Source organism: Anomaloglossus baeobatrachus, chromosome 4 (assembly GCF_048569485.1).
Source record: "Anomaloglossus baeobatrachus isolate aAnoBae1 chromosome 4, aAnoBae1.hap1, whole genome shotgun sequence".
Lineage (NCBI taxonomy): Eukaryota > Metazoa > Chordata > Amphibia > Anura > Aromobatidae > Anomaloglossus > Anomaloglossus baeobatrachus.
Genome location: NC_134356.1, coordinates 661913311 through 661928590, shown reverse-complemented (window position 1 = coordinate 661928590; position 15280 = coordinate 661913311). Strand labels below are relative to the sequence as shown.

Here is a 15280-nt window from a genome sequence, read left to right as displayed (position 1 = left end):
GGATATATATTGTGTGTATATATACTGTACGTACGTACGTACATACATACATACTCCTGGATAACCCCTTAACATCTTATATTTAATCCTTTGCTGCCAGTTTGTGCCACGGATTACAGATGATCGCTGGAGGTCACTGATCAGTACTGGACCCTTCTAATAAGCCGGGTTTATTCAAACCACGTCATTGTGCTTTATTTACACAAACCGGGAAGATCTCCTTCAGAGGACAATGGCAGTCATCAACTGCTATAAAGGAATGACATTTGCTACAGGAGAATCCATTGCCCACATCCTCCTATGCCGACCCCCCATCACTGACCGGAAGGTAAACGCCGATCCCTGGTGGAATCTGAGGCCGCCATTAGTCATTATGTAAGGGACAGATATCATCTCCCCCCCCGCGCACACACACACACACGTAACACAGGGGCTCACACGCCTCATACCTCAAGGTTCTGCTTTATTAAAAAAAAAAGTCACTTTTACATCAAAGTGTAACAGATGCTGCTCTGAGTCACATTGTATTATCTACAAAATAAAACAAAATAAAAATTAGACTGCTCTAGAATGCTAGTCACATCGAACACTTCAGGATTGATATTATATATACAAAAGTAAAAAGGGTGTACAGTAAATGGGGTGGGTCTCGTCACACTGTGTCCACGGTCTTCCCCTCGTGAAAGTGAACTTGCTTCCTCCAAAATGCCGAAACATTTCCTAGAAGATCATCCCCGGCTGCCGTGCTCATGACTTGGGCAGCAGGAAGCGACTTACAAAAGTGCTACAAACCTGCCGATATGGGGTTAATCTGCAGGGTAATAGCTTTTGGAACCTGAACGGCGCCTGCACACCGAACCGCAATGAACTTTTTTTTTTTTCTCCCGGCAGCGTTTGCCTTCCAGTCACAGGGTGGACACAGTCGCGGGATAATACACTGCTCTATGTATCAACAGCAGCAGCTGTAACTGTGTCCCCCGCACTGACTGACAGCCGGGTCTAATGCTGAGAGGCTGTCAGTCAGTGCCGGGAGGAAAAGTGTTCATCTGGGTTCAACGTGCAGGCGCCAGGCAGTTTCCAAACACTATTAGGCCGGAGTCACACTTGCGCGAGTCTCGCAGCACCCGGCACAGCGTACACTCCGGACAGGAGCGGGTCAGCTGCATGTATTTCTATGTAGCTGTGACATTCCTGCCTGGAGGGTAAGAGGCCAGGCCGGGTGACGCGATGCGAGAGTCTCTCGAAAGCGTGACTCCGGCCTTAAAGGGAACCTGTCGGGTGTAATATGCACCTAACACCACGAGCAGTTCTGGGTGCATATTGCCAATCCCTGCCTGACCGTCCCTGTATACACTACCATAGATAAAGAGATCTATAGAAAAGGTATTTCTAAACATCTTATACCGTATACTAGTGAGCGTGGGGTCTGATCCCCTGGACGTTAGTTCCCCGGCCAGTCGCCCTCATTAGCATGTTAGTACGCTCCCGTGGGTGTGCTATCATGCTAATGAATACGCGTCACTCACCTCTCCGCCGCCATCGGCTCCGACGGTGGATTGTGGGTCAGTGCGCATGATCCCGGATATTTGGTCATGCGCACTATGAAGCCGGGTGTACGCGTCCTGGCTTCAAACTGAAGTAGTGCGCATGACCCAAACTCCGGGGTCATACACACTGAGCCGAAATCCAGCGTCTGACACAATGGCAGCGGAGAGGTGAGTGATATCATCCACTGACGCTGCACATTCATTAGCATGATAGCACACCCACAGGGGAGTACTAAAATGCTCATGGGGGCGACTGGCCGGGTAACTAACGCCCAGGGGACTAGTCCCCTCGCTCATTAGCATAATAAAATCATATGATGGTCTGCATAGTGTTTTAAGGGAAGGTGTCGTATTTGTTTTTTGTATTAATAGTGATTATGGAATCCATTATGAATACAAAATTAAATTTAGTTTTTATTTAATTCTTTTTTTACTGAAACAATGGACGCTGCCATCTTGGATACCTTTTCTAAAGATCACTTTATCTATGTTAGTGTATACAGAGACTGACAGGCAGGGATTAGCAATATGCAGCCAGAACTGCTTGTGGTTTTGGGGGCATATTGCACCTGACAGGTTCCCCTTAACCTGCAGATTAAGCACATATCGGCAGGTTATTAGCACTTTTTCACGTGACCGGTTCCCTTTGATTATTATAATCACAATCAAGTATATTGTACATGGTATAGCACCATCTTGTGGTAGGATCAGGTTACTATACGTCACACTAGAAGCTGCCGTGCGTGCGCTGGGGCCGCTGATACTCCTCATTCAACGTAGTGGAGGAGGGGCCCTCACAAATGCAATATATATATATATATATATATATCACGCACATATGACAACCTTCAGCACCTGGATATGGTGGTCTCAGAGATTACAAACCTGTAGGCATTCATTGTACGAACAAGGGGAGAATAGAAGTGGGAGAATTAGACAAAAATTAGCAAAATCCTTCGGCCCCATGATTCAATGCAAAATTGGTGTAATACGTGGCAGCAAAGAAAAAAAAAAAAACAAAACAAAACCAACAACAAGCTGCAGCTCTTGGCATTTACAGTGAGCAGAGTTTATGAAGCCGGGGCCTGGAAAATTCATTGCAATGTACTCCAATGTGCTGGAGATGATGACTGGGACACTGCTCAGACAAAGGGTTAATGAATTGGGCCTGTAGACTTTTGCAGTCAGAACCAGGCCCTGTAATGCAGCGAGGTGGGTGCAGGTTGAAGACCCAGAACATGCAGGTTATGGGACCCACTCCAGTCACATCCAAAGCTGCATCCAGTTCCCAATCCTATAATGCCACGTGTCTTACACCAAGGACATAAATAACGCGCTATAATAAATCAACATAAAAGAGGGAAATAAGAAATTAAACCTAAAAGCGCTCCCCAGAATCACTGCTCTATTCTGCCACTAGAAGCCAAGGGTCCGCATTCATTCACAGCGAAGCCTTTGCCGTCCTGATGCCACCAGAGGGCGCTCTAAACGTGTCCTTGGGAAGTCAGGTGAGAAATGTGGAGGGCGTCTGGTCCAGACGGAGGCGATCGCCCTCCCGGCACGACGCTACTGGTTGGCGGCTTCACACGCATCGATCCAATCACTATAAACGTCCACCGGTTCTGACAGATCTGGGGGTGGAGGTGTTCAGGAAAGACACAAATAAAAACACAGGAGCAAGGCCGAGCCAAAACTATCCCAAAACTCTCCAAGTCTCACAGCTGAGGGCTGGATACACGAGACGACCATCTAAAGCGGAAATAATCCACACCGATACATTGTAGCAAAAAAACTGAAGAGATTTGCAGCTGAAGGCTACAGAGGGACTGTATGCAGGATGCAACGGTAACAAACCCTCAGCTGTGAGAAGTACTGTACAAGGTTTATTAGAGAATAGACATTATCTGAACAGTTGATCAAAAAGGTTTCCAGAAACCTGGTGCCTCGTCCGCAGCGGTGATCTGGGCCCTGCGAGCCTCCAGCTAATAATCAGAAAAGGACGAGGTCAACTGGGCCCGGGTACAGATCCCCAACGTGGCTTTTTGTTTGGGGTTCTGCAGATATTTTTGCTCAACTCTTAAAGCACGCCCATCAAAGTTTATCCCATATTATATAGCACTATGTACTAACAATTGCTCCATTTGCTCTTCTACCCAGTTAATTCTTCTGTTTTCCATTAGTTATATGACATCATGTAATTAAAAACAGACTGTATCCTTCTAAGCTCTATGTAAAAACTGGAACTCACTTTTCTCTGCATGAGTCACCACTGCAAAAGTCAATGGCAGGGTGAGAAGTTGAAGAGGGGAATGATTCATGAAGGGACAAGAGATTGGCTCAGTGGTTAGCACTGCAGCCTTGCAGCGCTGGGGTCCTGGGTTCAATTTCCACCAAGGACACCATCTGCATGGAGTTTGTATGTTCTCCCCGTGTTTGCGTGTGTTTCCTCCGGGTACTCCGGTTTCCTCCCACACTCCAAAAACAGTTAGGGACCTTAGATTGTGAGCCCCAATGGAGACAGTGTTGCCAATGTATGTAAAGTGCTATGGAATTAATAGCGCTATATAAATGAATAAATTATTATTATTGTTTCGACAGTAGAGAAAAAGAAGAATTTACTGGGTAGAAAGGCACAATGAGCAATTGTAAGTACACAGTGCTATATGATGATTGCTATATATTAAGAAATAGTGATGAGCGAACACTAGCAAGCTCAAGTATAATGGAAGTCAATGGGGAACTCAAACATTTTTATGGGAAATCTTGCAGAAAATATGCTCAAGTTTCCTATTGACTTTCATTACATTTGGTACCAGAGCTGCGCCCATCCGAGCATTCAGCTGCTTATTATGAGTACCGAGCACTTGAGCATGGTAGTGCTCGCTCCTCACTATTAAGAAGAATAAAACCCTGATGGGGTGCTTCTTTAATTCACCCAAAACAAAACATTACAGAAGGAGGCAGCACTCCAGCACTTCCACCTGCTTGATGGTATTTAGCCCATAGGATGGTCCTGCAGCCTGGAGGTAGGCGGGTCATATGTGCAGCACAACATCAATGAAAGGATACATGTTATGGGGGTCTGGAATTCCTCGAGGCACACGGTGCAGGAGATGACCCCCGTGTTCCGTGCTCTGTCCCTGTGGGATGAAGGAGACGAGAGTGATGAGGACCTCGGCGGTGTTTGTGGTAATACATCATCAGGACAAAATCTCCATAAACCATCACATGCCCCCCAGACGTCCTTGATGCATCTGACGGGACAACGGTGATACAGGACAGGAAATGCGAATAGTCTCTTGGAGGATGCGGCTATTTTTTCCCAATAATTAACATTCTCAGAACCAAAACTTAGATGTGACAATAGTTTAATGGGGTCCCCCCCCCGTATCACCAGGACAGACTTAGTAGAGTGCATGTGCTGTCGCTTGCATTGGACGGATGGACAGAGCCGAGCACAGCGCTTACCAATCACAGAAAAGGATGTTACAGAGACGCACAACATGGCGGTATTAGTTGCGTCTCTATATCCGGTAAATAATAAATCATCCGTGTAACACTATGGAGCTCGCAGGTTTTCGTCATGTTTATATGTTGATATTTTTGACAGCTGCCCTGTATGGAGCCCATGAACACGTCACATGTAGCAATGGCACCGATTACAGCGCAGACATCGGCGGTCCCTCTGACGCGGCTCTGGTCACCGATGCGGCTGCGCTCCTTGTTTGGCGAGCTCAGATTGTTGCTCTACAGGTAGTTGAGGTCTCCATGACTGGTCTGTGTAGTTACATTGGGAACCACATGATCACTCTCAGCCAATCAGCTGCATTGGAAATCATCACGTAACGCACTTGCTGACTCATTTCTTTCAGCGCATGTCACGTGTTCCTTTGCAGAGCGGCTGACTGGCTGAGAGGGATCATGTGACTCAATAACCCCAGCTCTCCTCCCTACACTGCCACCTAGTGGTCACCTCACAGACATCACTTACATGTTTACGTCGCACGATTTCTCGTGGTTACAGAACGGACATGTGAACTGGGTGTCCAGATTTCCCGTCATCTTCTTCTTGGGGGGAGGCTTTCGCTTTGACTTTCTGCGTCCCATCTTCTGAAGCTACAAGGAAAGTCAAGAGTTAAAATTGCAACAACAACTCGCAAAATCCATCATCCACTCCTGCTGAGGGCCACGTTCAACAACCACTGATGCTACAGTCAGCAGTGACCCCGGCACCTTAGGTGTTCGCTCATCCCCCGCTGGACATTTTATGGCTGGGGGGGGGGGTCATACGCGACTATGGGAGTCAATGTAAGTCATAAGAGACCCGTCTCCTACTTGGCAGCACTCGGGGGAACATTTCTAAATAATGGCCAAGCTAACACACAACTGTTTGGAGGGGAGAAACTGGAAGTGAGACACACTTAACCCCTTCACATCCGAGGACATAATACGTCCGAAATCATGAAGGGATTATCACTGCTGCCGATCCCCACACGTCTGTTGATTTGTACCTTGCAGGCACAGGTGAATCCACGATCCACCCGCGCCTGTTAACTCCTTAGATTGCACTGTCAAAATCTGACAGCGCGATTTAAAAGCACCATGGAGGGTAACACGCACTTACCCGCTGCCATCGTAGGCCCCGTGACATCATCACTGGGAGCCGATTGTTGCTATGGTAGCACAGGGTCATACGATGACTCCTGTTGCAATCAGGAGACTCACTTCCTGTTACAGCCGGCAGAGCGCTGGCTATAACATAAGATGAGCATTTCTACTGAACAGAGCTGTGCAGCTATGATCAGGAGAAATGAATGAGCGACCAGACTGCTGATCTTTATAGCCCCCATAGGGGGGACTAGAAAAATAAAAAAAAAAAATAAAGAAAAAAAAAGGTAAAAAAAAAAAAGTTTTAAAAAATTGGTAAAAAGAAAATCACTAGAAGTTCAAATCACCCCTTTTGCCAGATTTAACACTTTAATTGTCAAAAGAAAAAAAAAAAGCAAACCAAAAACAAATATATACACATTTGGTATCGCTGCGTTCAGAAATGCCCGATCAAAATATAAAAATCAGATAATCTGGATTGGTAAATGCCATAGCAAAAAAAAAAAAGTTACGGCAAACTTACGTTTTTGGTTGTCACAAATTTTGCGCAAAATGCAATAACAGGGGATCAAAACGTAGCACCTACGCAAAAATGGTACTGTTAAAAACGTCAGCTCGAGACGCAAAAATAACCCATTACTGAGCTATAGATCCCGAAAAATGAGACCGCTACAGGTCACAGAAAATGGTGCAAAAGTGCGCTACTTTTTTGGACAAACTTGCAAATTTTTTTAACCCCTTAGATAAAAGTAAACCTATACATGTTTGGTGTCTATAAACTCGCACCGACCTCAGGCATCACAGCCACACATCCGTTTTAACATATAGTGAACACTGAATAAAATATCCGAAAAACAAAATCAGGCAATCAGTTTTTTGCAATTTCACAGCACTTGGAATTTTTTTTGCTGTTTTCCAGTATACTATATGGTAAAACTCATGATTTCATTTGAAAGTACAGCTCGCCCTGCAAAAAATAAGCCTCCTCCCCCTGTACCCGGCGGCGGTGGCGGCTCCCTGTACCCGGCGGCGGCTCCTCTCTGTGCGCGCCGGCAGCGCTCTCCGTGCCCGCAGCCACCTCCAGCACTCAGTGATCCAGGCCTCCCCCAGTTCTCTAACTGCCTCCCAGCTCCCCAGTGATCTGTGCCGTCTCCCCAGTGATCTGTGCCCCTCCTTTCTCCCCAGTGATCTGTGCCCCCCCAGTGATCTCTGTGCCCCGAGCCTCTCCCAGGTCTGTCTGTGCCTTCAGCCTCTCCCATCCTTCTCTCTGCCCCCAGATTTGTCTGTGCCTCCAGCCTCTCCCATCCTTCTCTGTGCCATCTGTGCCCCCAGGTTTGTCTGTGCCTCCAGCCTCTCCCATCATTCTCTGTGCCATCTGTGCCCCCAGGTTTGTCTGTGCCTCCAGCCTCTCCCATCATTCTCTGTGCCATCTGTGCCCCCAGGTTTGTCTGTGCCTCCAGCCTCTCCCATCATTCTCTGTGCCCCCAGGGCTGTCTGTGTCCCTCCGGCATCCCCAAGGGCTGTCTGCCCCCGGCTATTTATATAATCCCAGCAATGTTTATGCCCCCCAGTCTTGTCTGTGCAACCCAGAGATGTGTATATACCCCCAGTGATGTATGTACCCCAGTGACGTCTATGCCCTGCTGCTTCCCTAGTGATGTATATTCCTCCCAGCCCTCCCCAGCAATGTTTATGCCCCCCCCAGCTATGTCTGTGCTCCCCATCAATGATGTATGTAACCCCCAGTGATGTCTATGCCCCCAGCCTCCCCAGTGTTCTATATTCCTCCCAACCCTCCCCTGTGATGTATATGCCCCCATACCCTCCTCTGATGTATATACAGCAGTCCCAGACAACTCAAACCTGGAAAAGCAGTTGTGAAAAGCAAAAAGATCAACATCGCCTAATATTACAGCTGCACCAAAGAGTAGAAGCTCCAGCCACCACAGTGAGTTAAATTGTTTGACCAAATATATTAGGGTAATTTTCAAGTTGATAATTTTGTGCGGCCCCCGAGGGTTGGTAGAATTTTCCAAATGGCCCCCGGCAGAAAAAAGGTTCCCCACCCCTGGTGTATGAGGAGCCCCCCTCGAAGCTCTTCCCCAACATATAGCCATCTGGTGTCATTGCCTCTAACCGCAGTGATCGGAGCTGGTGTTTCGCTACATAAACGCTGCTGTCAATCTCTAGCAGAATAATGCAAATGTAACGACAGTTTGGGTGGAGATATCGGCCCTCGTGCTGCGATCGCAGGTCCATCCGGAAAACTTAGGCGCCATACGGGAACTTCCAGGAAGTCCATCCGCTGTCAGGGCCTCGTAGGAAGTCACACACATACATACACATATACATACATTATATATATATATATATATATATATATATATATATAATATACACATACATACGTATATACATATATATTTACATATATATTCCATCATTCAGACTTCCAAAAAAAAAACCTCATACAGCTCTGGAAAAATAAACTTATGGTTCTGGGAAGAAAGAAGAAAAGCTGGCCATGACAGGAAAGGGTTAAGTGCTTCCCCTAGTTTCCGGTCCTGTCAGTTGGGGCAGGTGAGGAGTGCGGGCAGCTGCTACACCCGGTCCGCACCGCCGCCATGTGCGCGGGTGCAGTGCGGGGTCTGGACCCGGGGGTATCGGGAAGACACAGTGTAATCGGCGGAGATCATCACCTCCGGTTTCCCGCCTGATGCTGCGCGTCGTCTCCTCCTCCCTCGCGTCTCAGATCAGTAATGACTGAGCGTGGACGGAAATTAGCCCCCTCGCTCCCTCTCTGGTGACACTTCCTATTTCCGGTCAGCAACCAATCACCTGATACTAAACAAACATTGTCCCGCCTTCTCCGGCTTCTTATTGGCGACTTTGCAACACGTTTCATTGGATGACAAAACGCGTCAATCTGAGTTGTACAATGTGGAACGTGATTGGTAGAGAGAGGGAAAGAAGTTGTCGCTGATTGGACGGAGCTTACGTCAACGAAGTGCGACGTTGCTAAGTGTGAATGGTTGCTAAAGAGGCCTAGAGCATGAGGCCAGACCAGAGCTAGAGTGAAAATGTGACTGGTCACACATAGGGGATAATAAGTGTGTGTGCATACATAGATAGATATAGACACACACACACACACACATATATATATATATATATATATATATATATATATATATATATATACATATATATATATTATAGATATATGTATATATACACACATTGTGAGCCCCAATGGGGACAGTGATGATGTATGTAAAGTGCTGCGCTATATGTTAGCGGTATATCAAAATAAAGATTAATAATATTACATATAGAATTACCCGGCTAAGTACAGATACACAGCTCTGGCAAAAATTAATAGACCACTTTCAATTTTTTATTTTTCTGATTTTTCTCTTTATATATCTGAGTGAAATGTAAATCGTTCTTTTCTTCTATAAACTCCTGACGACGTCTCCGAATTTCCAAGCAATAAATTTAGTATGTATTTTCTGAAAATGAGAAATGGTCAAAATAACAAAACAGCTTTGCTGTACGAGCAAATACCGCACACACTTCCGGTTCCATACATTCACGTGCTCTAACCCGCTCTTGCAGTCTGCACAAACACACACATAAACCCGTGCACACACACATATGCTCACCTTATCTTCCGTTCCATAGCCGGCCTCATGGTTCTTGTAGTTCGCCGGTACAAGATGTGTATCCGTAACCATCGCGACGAGGGAGGAACTTCCGCTGTCAGCCACTACTCAAAGGCAGCGCACTGGCCATTCAGAGGTAAGCGGCTCCTGCCTTTGACGTCAGCGCTCTGGCAGCGGACGTTCCTCCCTTGTCACGATGGTTACCCGATACACATCTTGTACCGGCGAACTACAAGAACCATGAGGCCGGCGATGGAACGGAAGGTAAGGTGAGCATAATATGTGTGTGTGCGTGTGTGGAATGGCACAATAGGGGACCAGGATGGGACATTTAACAAGTTGTGAACGAATTGTCTGCAATGCAATCATTTCCTATGGGAAATCTTGCTTTACTGAATGAGTAACTTGGTTAACAAGCACAGTCCCAGAACGGATTGTTCTCACTAACCAAGGTTCCACTGTATTAATAATGTTTTACCTCAGGAAGATTCAGAAATCAATATTTTGTGGAATAACCATCATGTTTAATCCCAGCTTTCATGCGTCTTGGCTGCTTTCTACCAGTCTGTCACACTGCTTTTGGGTGACCTTATGCCACTCCTGGTGCAAGAATGTAAGCAGTTCTTCTTTGTTTGATGGTTTGTGACTATCCATCTTCCTCTAGATTACATTCCAAAGGTTTTCAATGGGGTTCAGGTCTGGAGATTGGCTATGACAGGGTTTTGATGTGGTGGTCCTTCATCCACACATTGATTGACTTAGCTGTGTGGCATGGCGCATTGTCCTGCTGGAAAAAACAGTCCTCAGAGTTGGGGAACATTGCCTGAGCAGAAGGAAGCAACTGTTTTTCCAGGATAACTTTGTATGCTGCTTGATTCATACGTCCTTCGCAAAGTTTTATCTGCCCAATTTCTACAGTAAGATACAGTAAGGTAATCTTCTCTGATGAGTCTAATTTTCAGCTTTGCCCAACACCTGGCCGTCTAATGGTTAGACGGAGATCTAGAGGGGCATACAAGCCACAGTGTCTTGCACCCACTGTGAAATTTGTTGGAGAATCGGTGATGATCTGGGGATGCTTCAGCAAGGCTGGAATTGGGCAGATTAAACTTTGTGAAGGATGTATGAATCAAGCCGCAGGTCCCAGTTGAAGCTGAAACGGCTGTCGTCTGGACAAGTTTGGTACAAAATCGCCCCATCGTTTGGATGTAAATTGATGCTTGTGTTCCTTCTTTATATGAATCTCTCAAGAACTGCAGGCCCTTCCAAAGTGACTGATTTCACAATGTGCCAAATGTGGAGCAGATTGGTCCATTTGTTTGGGGTGGGATGATGGACAGACTGGAACTTGAGTACATTTTGCCAAAATTTTTGATGAATCAGATGAAAACATCTGGAAGCCTTCGGCCCACAATGGCAAATGTCGCGGGCGGAGGAGGGGACGCCGCCCTCTCCCACTGCCCGGGTCAGGCTGCCGCTGCGGCTGCTGCGGCCTGCTGCTGCTGCTCGGTGGTTCGAGCGATGGGCCGGATCCCGGGGACTCGAGCGGCGCTCCTCGCCCGTGAGTGAAAGGGGATTGGTTTTTGGGATAGTTTATTGTCCGTGACGCCACCCACGGTTGTGGTAATTTGTTGACACCACCGCTGCTCTGTATGGGGATCCCGGGGACTGATGACAGGGAGCAGCAAAGTTGTTGGTTCTCCCCTCCGTGGGTAGGGGGTAGTTGTCCCGGGGCCCAGTGATGAGGTGGGTGATGAGGGATGGCGGGGCCGGTGCAGGGCTTGGTGGGGTGCAGGGACGCGGGGGCAGCGCTGTGCCTTGCGGCACTGTGGTACTCACTCAGCCTGAGACAGGGACACAGTTCTCGGTAAAACACACGGCTGGAAAGACGGTTCCCACGGACGGCTGCACTTGCTGTTCCCCAGTAGTTGACGGTAACGGTCCCTTTTCCTGCACCTGAGATGATGATGGTAACGATGAGTTCCCACCGGTAACCCGCTCCCCGGCTTGGATATGGGCCGGAGGAGCCCTACTTTGCCCGCAGGCGCTGGCCCTGAGAAACTGGTGCCCTGGCGGTGGCGGTGTCTCTCTCCAACGGTTGGACTGTTGCCTTCAATCGGGACTTGGTTGTTGGGAGACCCAGAGGTCCCCTTCACTAGCGGATTTGGCAAATTCACGGCGACTCCTAGCCTTGCCGGGATCCGAAAGGCCCTTGCCACTGGTGCTGGCTTCACTTTGTATACCGCTCCGGTACCGCCGGGCCACCACCCGTCCGCGGTCCTTTCAACAACCTCCGGTCAGCCGCTCCTGCGGACAGTCACCGCCGTCTGCTGACCTTGCTGTCTCAGTCCGGGGCACACACCCGGACCAGCTTCAGGCTTTACAAACTGTCACTTTTTACTCCTTCTCTCAAGCTCCTCTACCACTTCACTTCCTTCTACTTCCACTAACTTTTCTTATCTGCCTGGTTCTCCCGCCTCCAGGGCTGTGAACTCCTCAGTGGGCGGAGCCAACCGCCTGGCCCACCCCCTGGTGTGGACATCAGCCCCTGGAGGAAGGCAACAAGGATTTTAGGTTAGCCTTGGTGTTCCTAACTGGGGTGTAGGGTGTGGTGGTGTTATGACCTGTGACCCCTGGCTTGCCCAGGGCGTCACATTCCCCCATAGCAAAATGCAGACCGTCCGCGGGCTGCCCGTCCAACACCGGTTTTATTTTCTGAAAAGCTATAAAAAGACATGACATACAAATAGAATAACTTCATCCCACATCGGGAGGTTCATTACTTAAACGTTGCAAAACGGTAACATTAAAACGGTTGCGGCTGCCGCTCTCTCCCACCCAAGTAACCTGGCCCTGATGCTGCCCCTAAAACCCAGGCAGCACCCCTTGACCCCAGTCCTGAACCAGTTACCCGAGCGGGATCTGTCCTTCCCCTCCAGAGGGTAGCCACTGGTTCCTGTGGTGGCTGGGCCCCAGCCTGCTCCACTGCGGGCCCTCCCTCCAACCTGCCTCTCCGGAGGCGGTGACGGTTAGCTGCAACAACAGATTTTTATTTACAACCCACTTAACGTTTGTGGTTGCCCTGCAAGTTCACGGGCTTGTCCATAGGAGTTCCTATGCAGCTAGATGGTCCCCACGGGGACAACGGTGCTGGCAACGGCCGGTTCCAATCACGGTAGACAATCAGGTTACTTTCACGGAAATCATTTTTTCATTTTTGCAAAACTTTTTAAAACTTTCAAACGCACTCAGACTTCCGCCCCCTTTTAAAGGACGGTTTCCCTGTACCTACGTGGGGGTCTACCTAGGTTGGGACGGGTGGACCTCCGGGGTCCGGTGGAAGTGGGGCTAGGCAGTGGGGCAGAGGGAACAATCAGTTCCTCCTCCCTGCTATAGTGTGGGGCAGGCGGAGGCATAGGGGAGCTGGGTACAGGTTCATCCCTGGGCACTGGCACTGGTTCTGGCTCACGGTTGACCGCCTCCATCAATTCTTCATCCACAGGTTGTGGGAACAGTATCACTGGAAGAATCACCGCGCCGTTCTGTGTAGGCCAATCTGCTGGGAAGTCACCCATCACAGTGTGGATCACCTCTTTTGCCTTCTCTGCTGGTGGAGGAACCGGTACTTCAGGCGTTGCCCTCAATGCTGGTGGGCACCTCTTCAGATGGTCTCGAGAAACCGTGGCCAAAGTGCCCCCTTGGTCACGACTGATCTGGTAGGCCTTCCCATCCTCCCATCCTGTGGGCTGTATGACGTATGGGGTTTTTTCCCATTGGTCATCCAGCTTGTGGGTCTTCCTCTTCCGCTTTAACACCACATCTCCAGGCTGGAAAGGGCCTGCAGACGCTTTCTGATTGAAGCGCCGCTCCTGTTGTTCTCGACTACGACTTAGATTCTTATCCACATACTCCTGAATCTGTCGGTACTGCACCCTCCGCCGGGTGTCCCATTCAGCCGTCGAGGGGAGTGTCTCTGGGGCTTCCAGTCCCATTTCCAGGTCCACCGGAAGTCGGCCGGGCCGAGCCCTCATCATATACGCTGGGGTGCACTTCGTTGAGCTAGACGGGATATTGTTGTACATATCGACCAAGTCAGGCAGCTTCTCCGGCCACAGGTTCCGCTCTTCCAACGGCAACGTTTTGAGGAGGCCAAGGACCAAATGGTTCATCTTCTCACACATACCGTTGGTCTGGGCATGGTAAGGTGTGGTCCGGATCTTCTTGCAGCCATACAGCTGACAGAACTCATGGAACACCTCCGCCTCAAAGGCTGGGCCTTGGTCGGTAAGCACCTTCTCAGGGTATCCATGGGGTCAACAGAAGTAAGCTTGGAACGCTCTAGCGGCGGTACGGTCGGTTAGGTCTTTGACCGGGACAACCACCATGAACCGGGAGTAATGATCTACTATGGTCAGAGCGTAAGTGTACCCACTTCGGCTGGGGGTGAGCTTTACATGGTCCAAGGCGACCAGCTCCAGCGGTTGGTGTGTAATGATCGGGCGTAGGGGAGCCTTCTGGCTGGCTTCATCCTTCCTCCTCAACGTACAAGGACCGCACTCTCGACACCAGGCCTCCACAGACTCCCGCATCCCACTCCAATAGAACCGCTCCCTCAACAGCATCTCCAGCTTCTTCCATCCGAAGTGTCCGGCACCATCATGGTACGCCTGCAGAACAGTGGGTACATCAGCTTGGGGAATAACCAACTGGCGGATCTTCTCATGGGTCTTCGGGTTGATCAGCTCATGGTACAACTTCCCTTGATGTAGATACAGCCGGGTCCATTCCTTCCACAAGCGTTGGGCTTCAGCTGGGGCGGCAGGGTCCATCCCAGCAGCGCCTTGCTCCACCAGGGTCTTGACTAGGCGGACAGTGGGTGTCTGATTTTGAGCTTCCTGCCACTCCTGACTGGGCAGCGGATCCAGGTTCACCCGTTGTTGGTGGACATGTACCTTCTTAGTTGGTGGCTGGTGAAATGCAGGCAACTCGATCTCTTCGAGGTCATCATCCTCGCACCCTCCTTCTGAAAAGTGGGGCATCCGAGAGAGTGCATCAGCATTAATGTTGACACGACCGGCCCTGTATTTGATTGTGAAGTCATAGTTGGCTAGTCTGGCCACCCACCGCTGCTCCAACGCGCCCAGCTTGGCCGTGTCCAGGTGAGTCAACGGATTGTTATCCGTGAAAGCGGTGAATTTTGCTGCGGCCAAGTAGTGGCGGAACCGCTCGGTGATAGCCCACACCAGTGCCAGGAGCTCGAGCTTGAAGAAGCTGTAGTTCTCAGGGTTCCTTTCAGTCGGCCGGAGTTTTCGGCTAGCATAGGCAATCACTTTCTCCTTTCCCTCCTGGACCTGGGACAGGACTGCCCCCAAACCCACATTGCTGGCGTCTGTGTAGAGGATGAATGGGCAGCCGTAGTCAGGGTACGCTAGGACCTCTTCTCCAGTCAAGGCCGCTTTC

At 49.2% G+C, this 15280-nt stretch overlaps 1 protein-coding gene across 1 annotated transcript; it reads right to left on the bottom strand.

Moving 5' to 3' along the window:
• Positions 1–445: 445 nt before the first annotated feature.
• Positions 446–8964, bottom strand: ELOF1 (elongation factor 1). The gene is made up of 4 exons (XM_075346558.1): positions 8855–8964; positions 5539–5663; positions 4617–4687; positions 446–3178 (listed from the first exon to the last, which is right to left on the bottom strand). Exons 2-4 carry the CDS (start codon positions 5652–5654, stop codon positions 3114–3116), a joined length of 252 nt encoding a protein of 83 aa, XP_075202673.1. The 5' UTR covers positions 5655–5663; positions 8855–8964; the 3' UTR covers positions 446–3113.
• Between the last annotated feature and the right edge of the window lie 6316 nt (positions 8965–15280).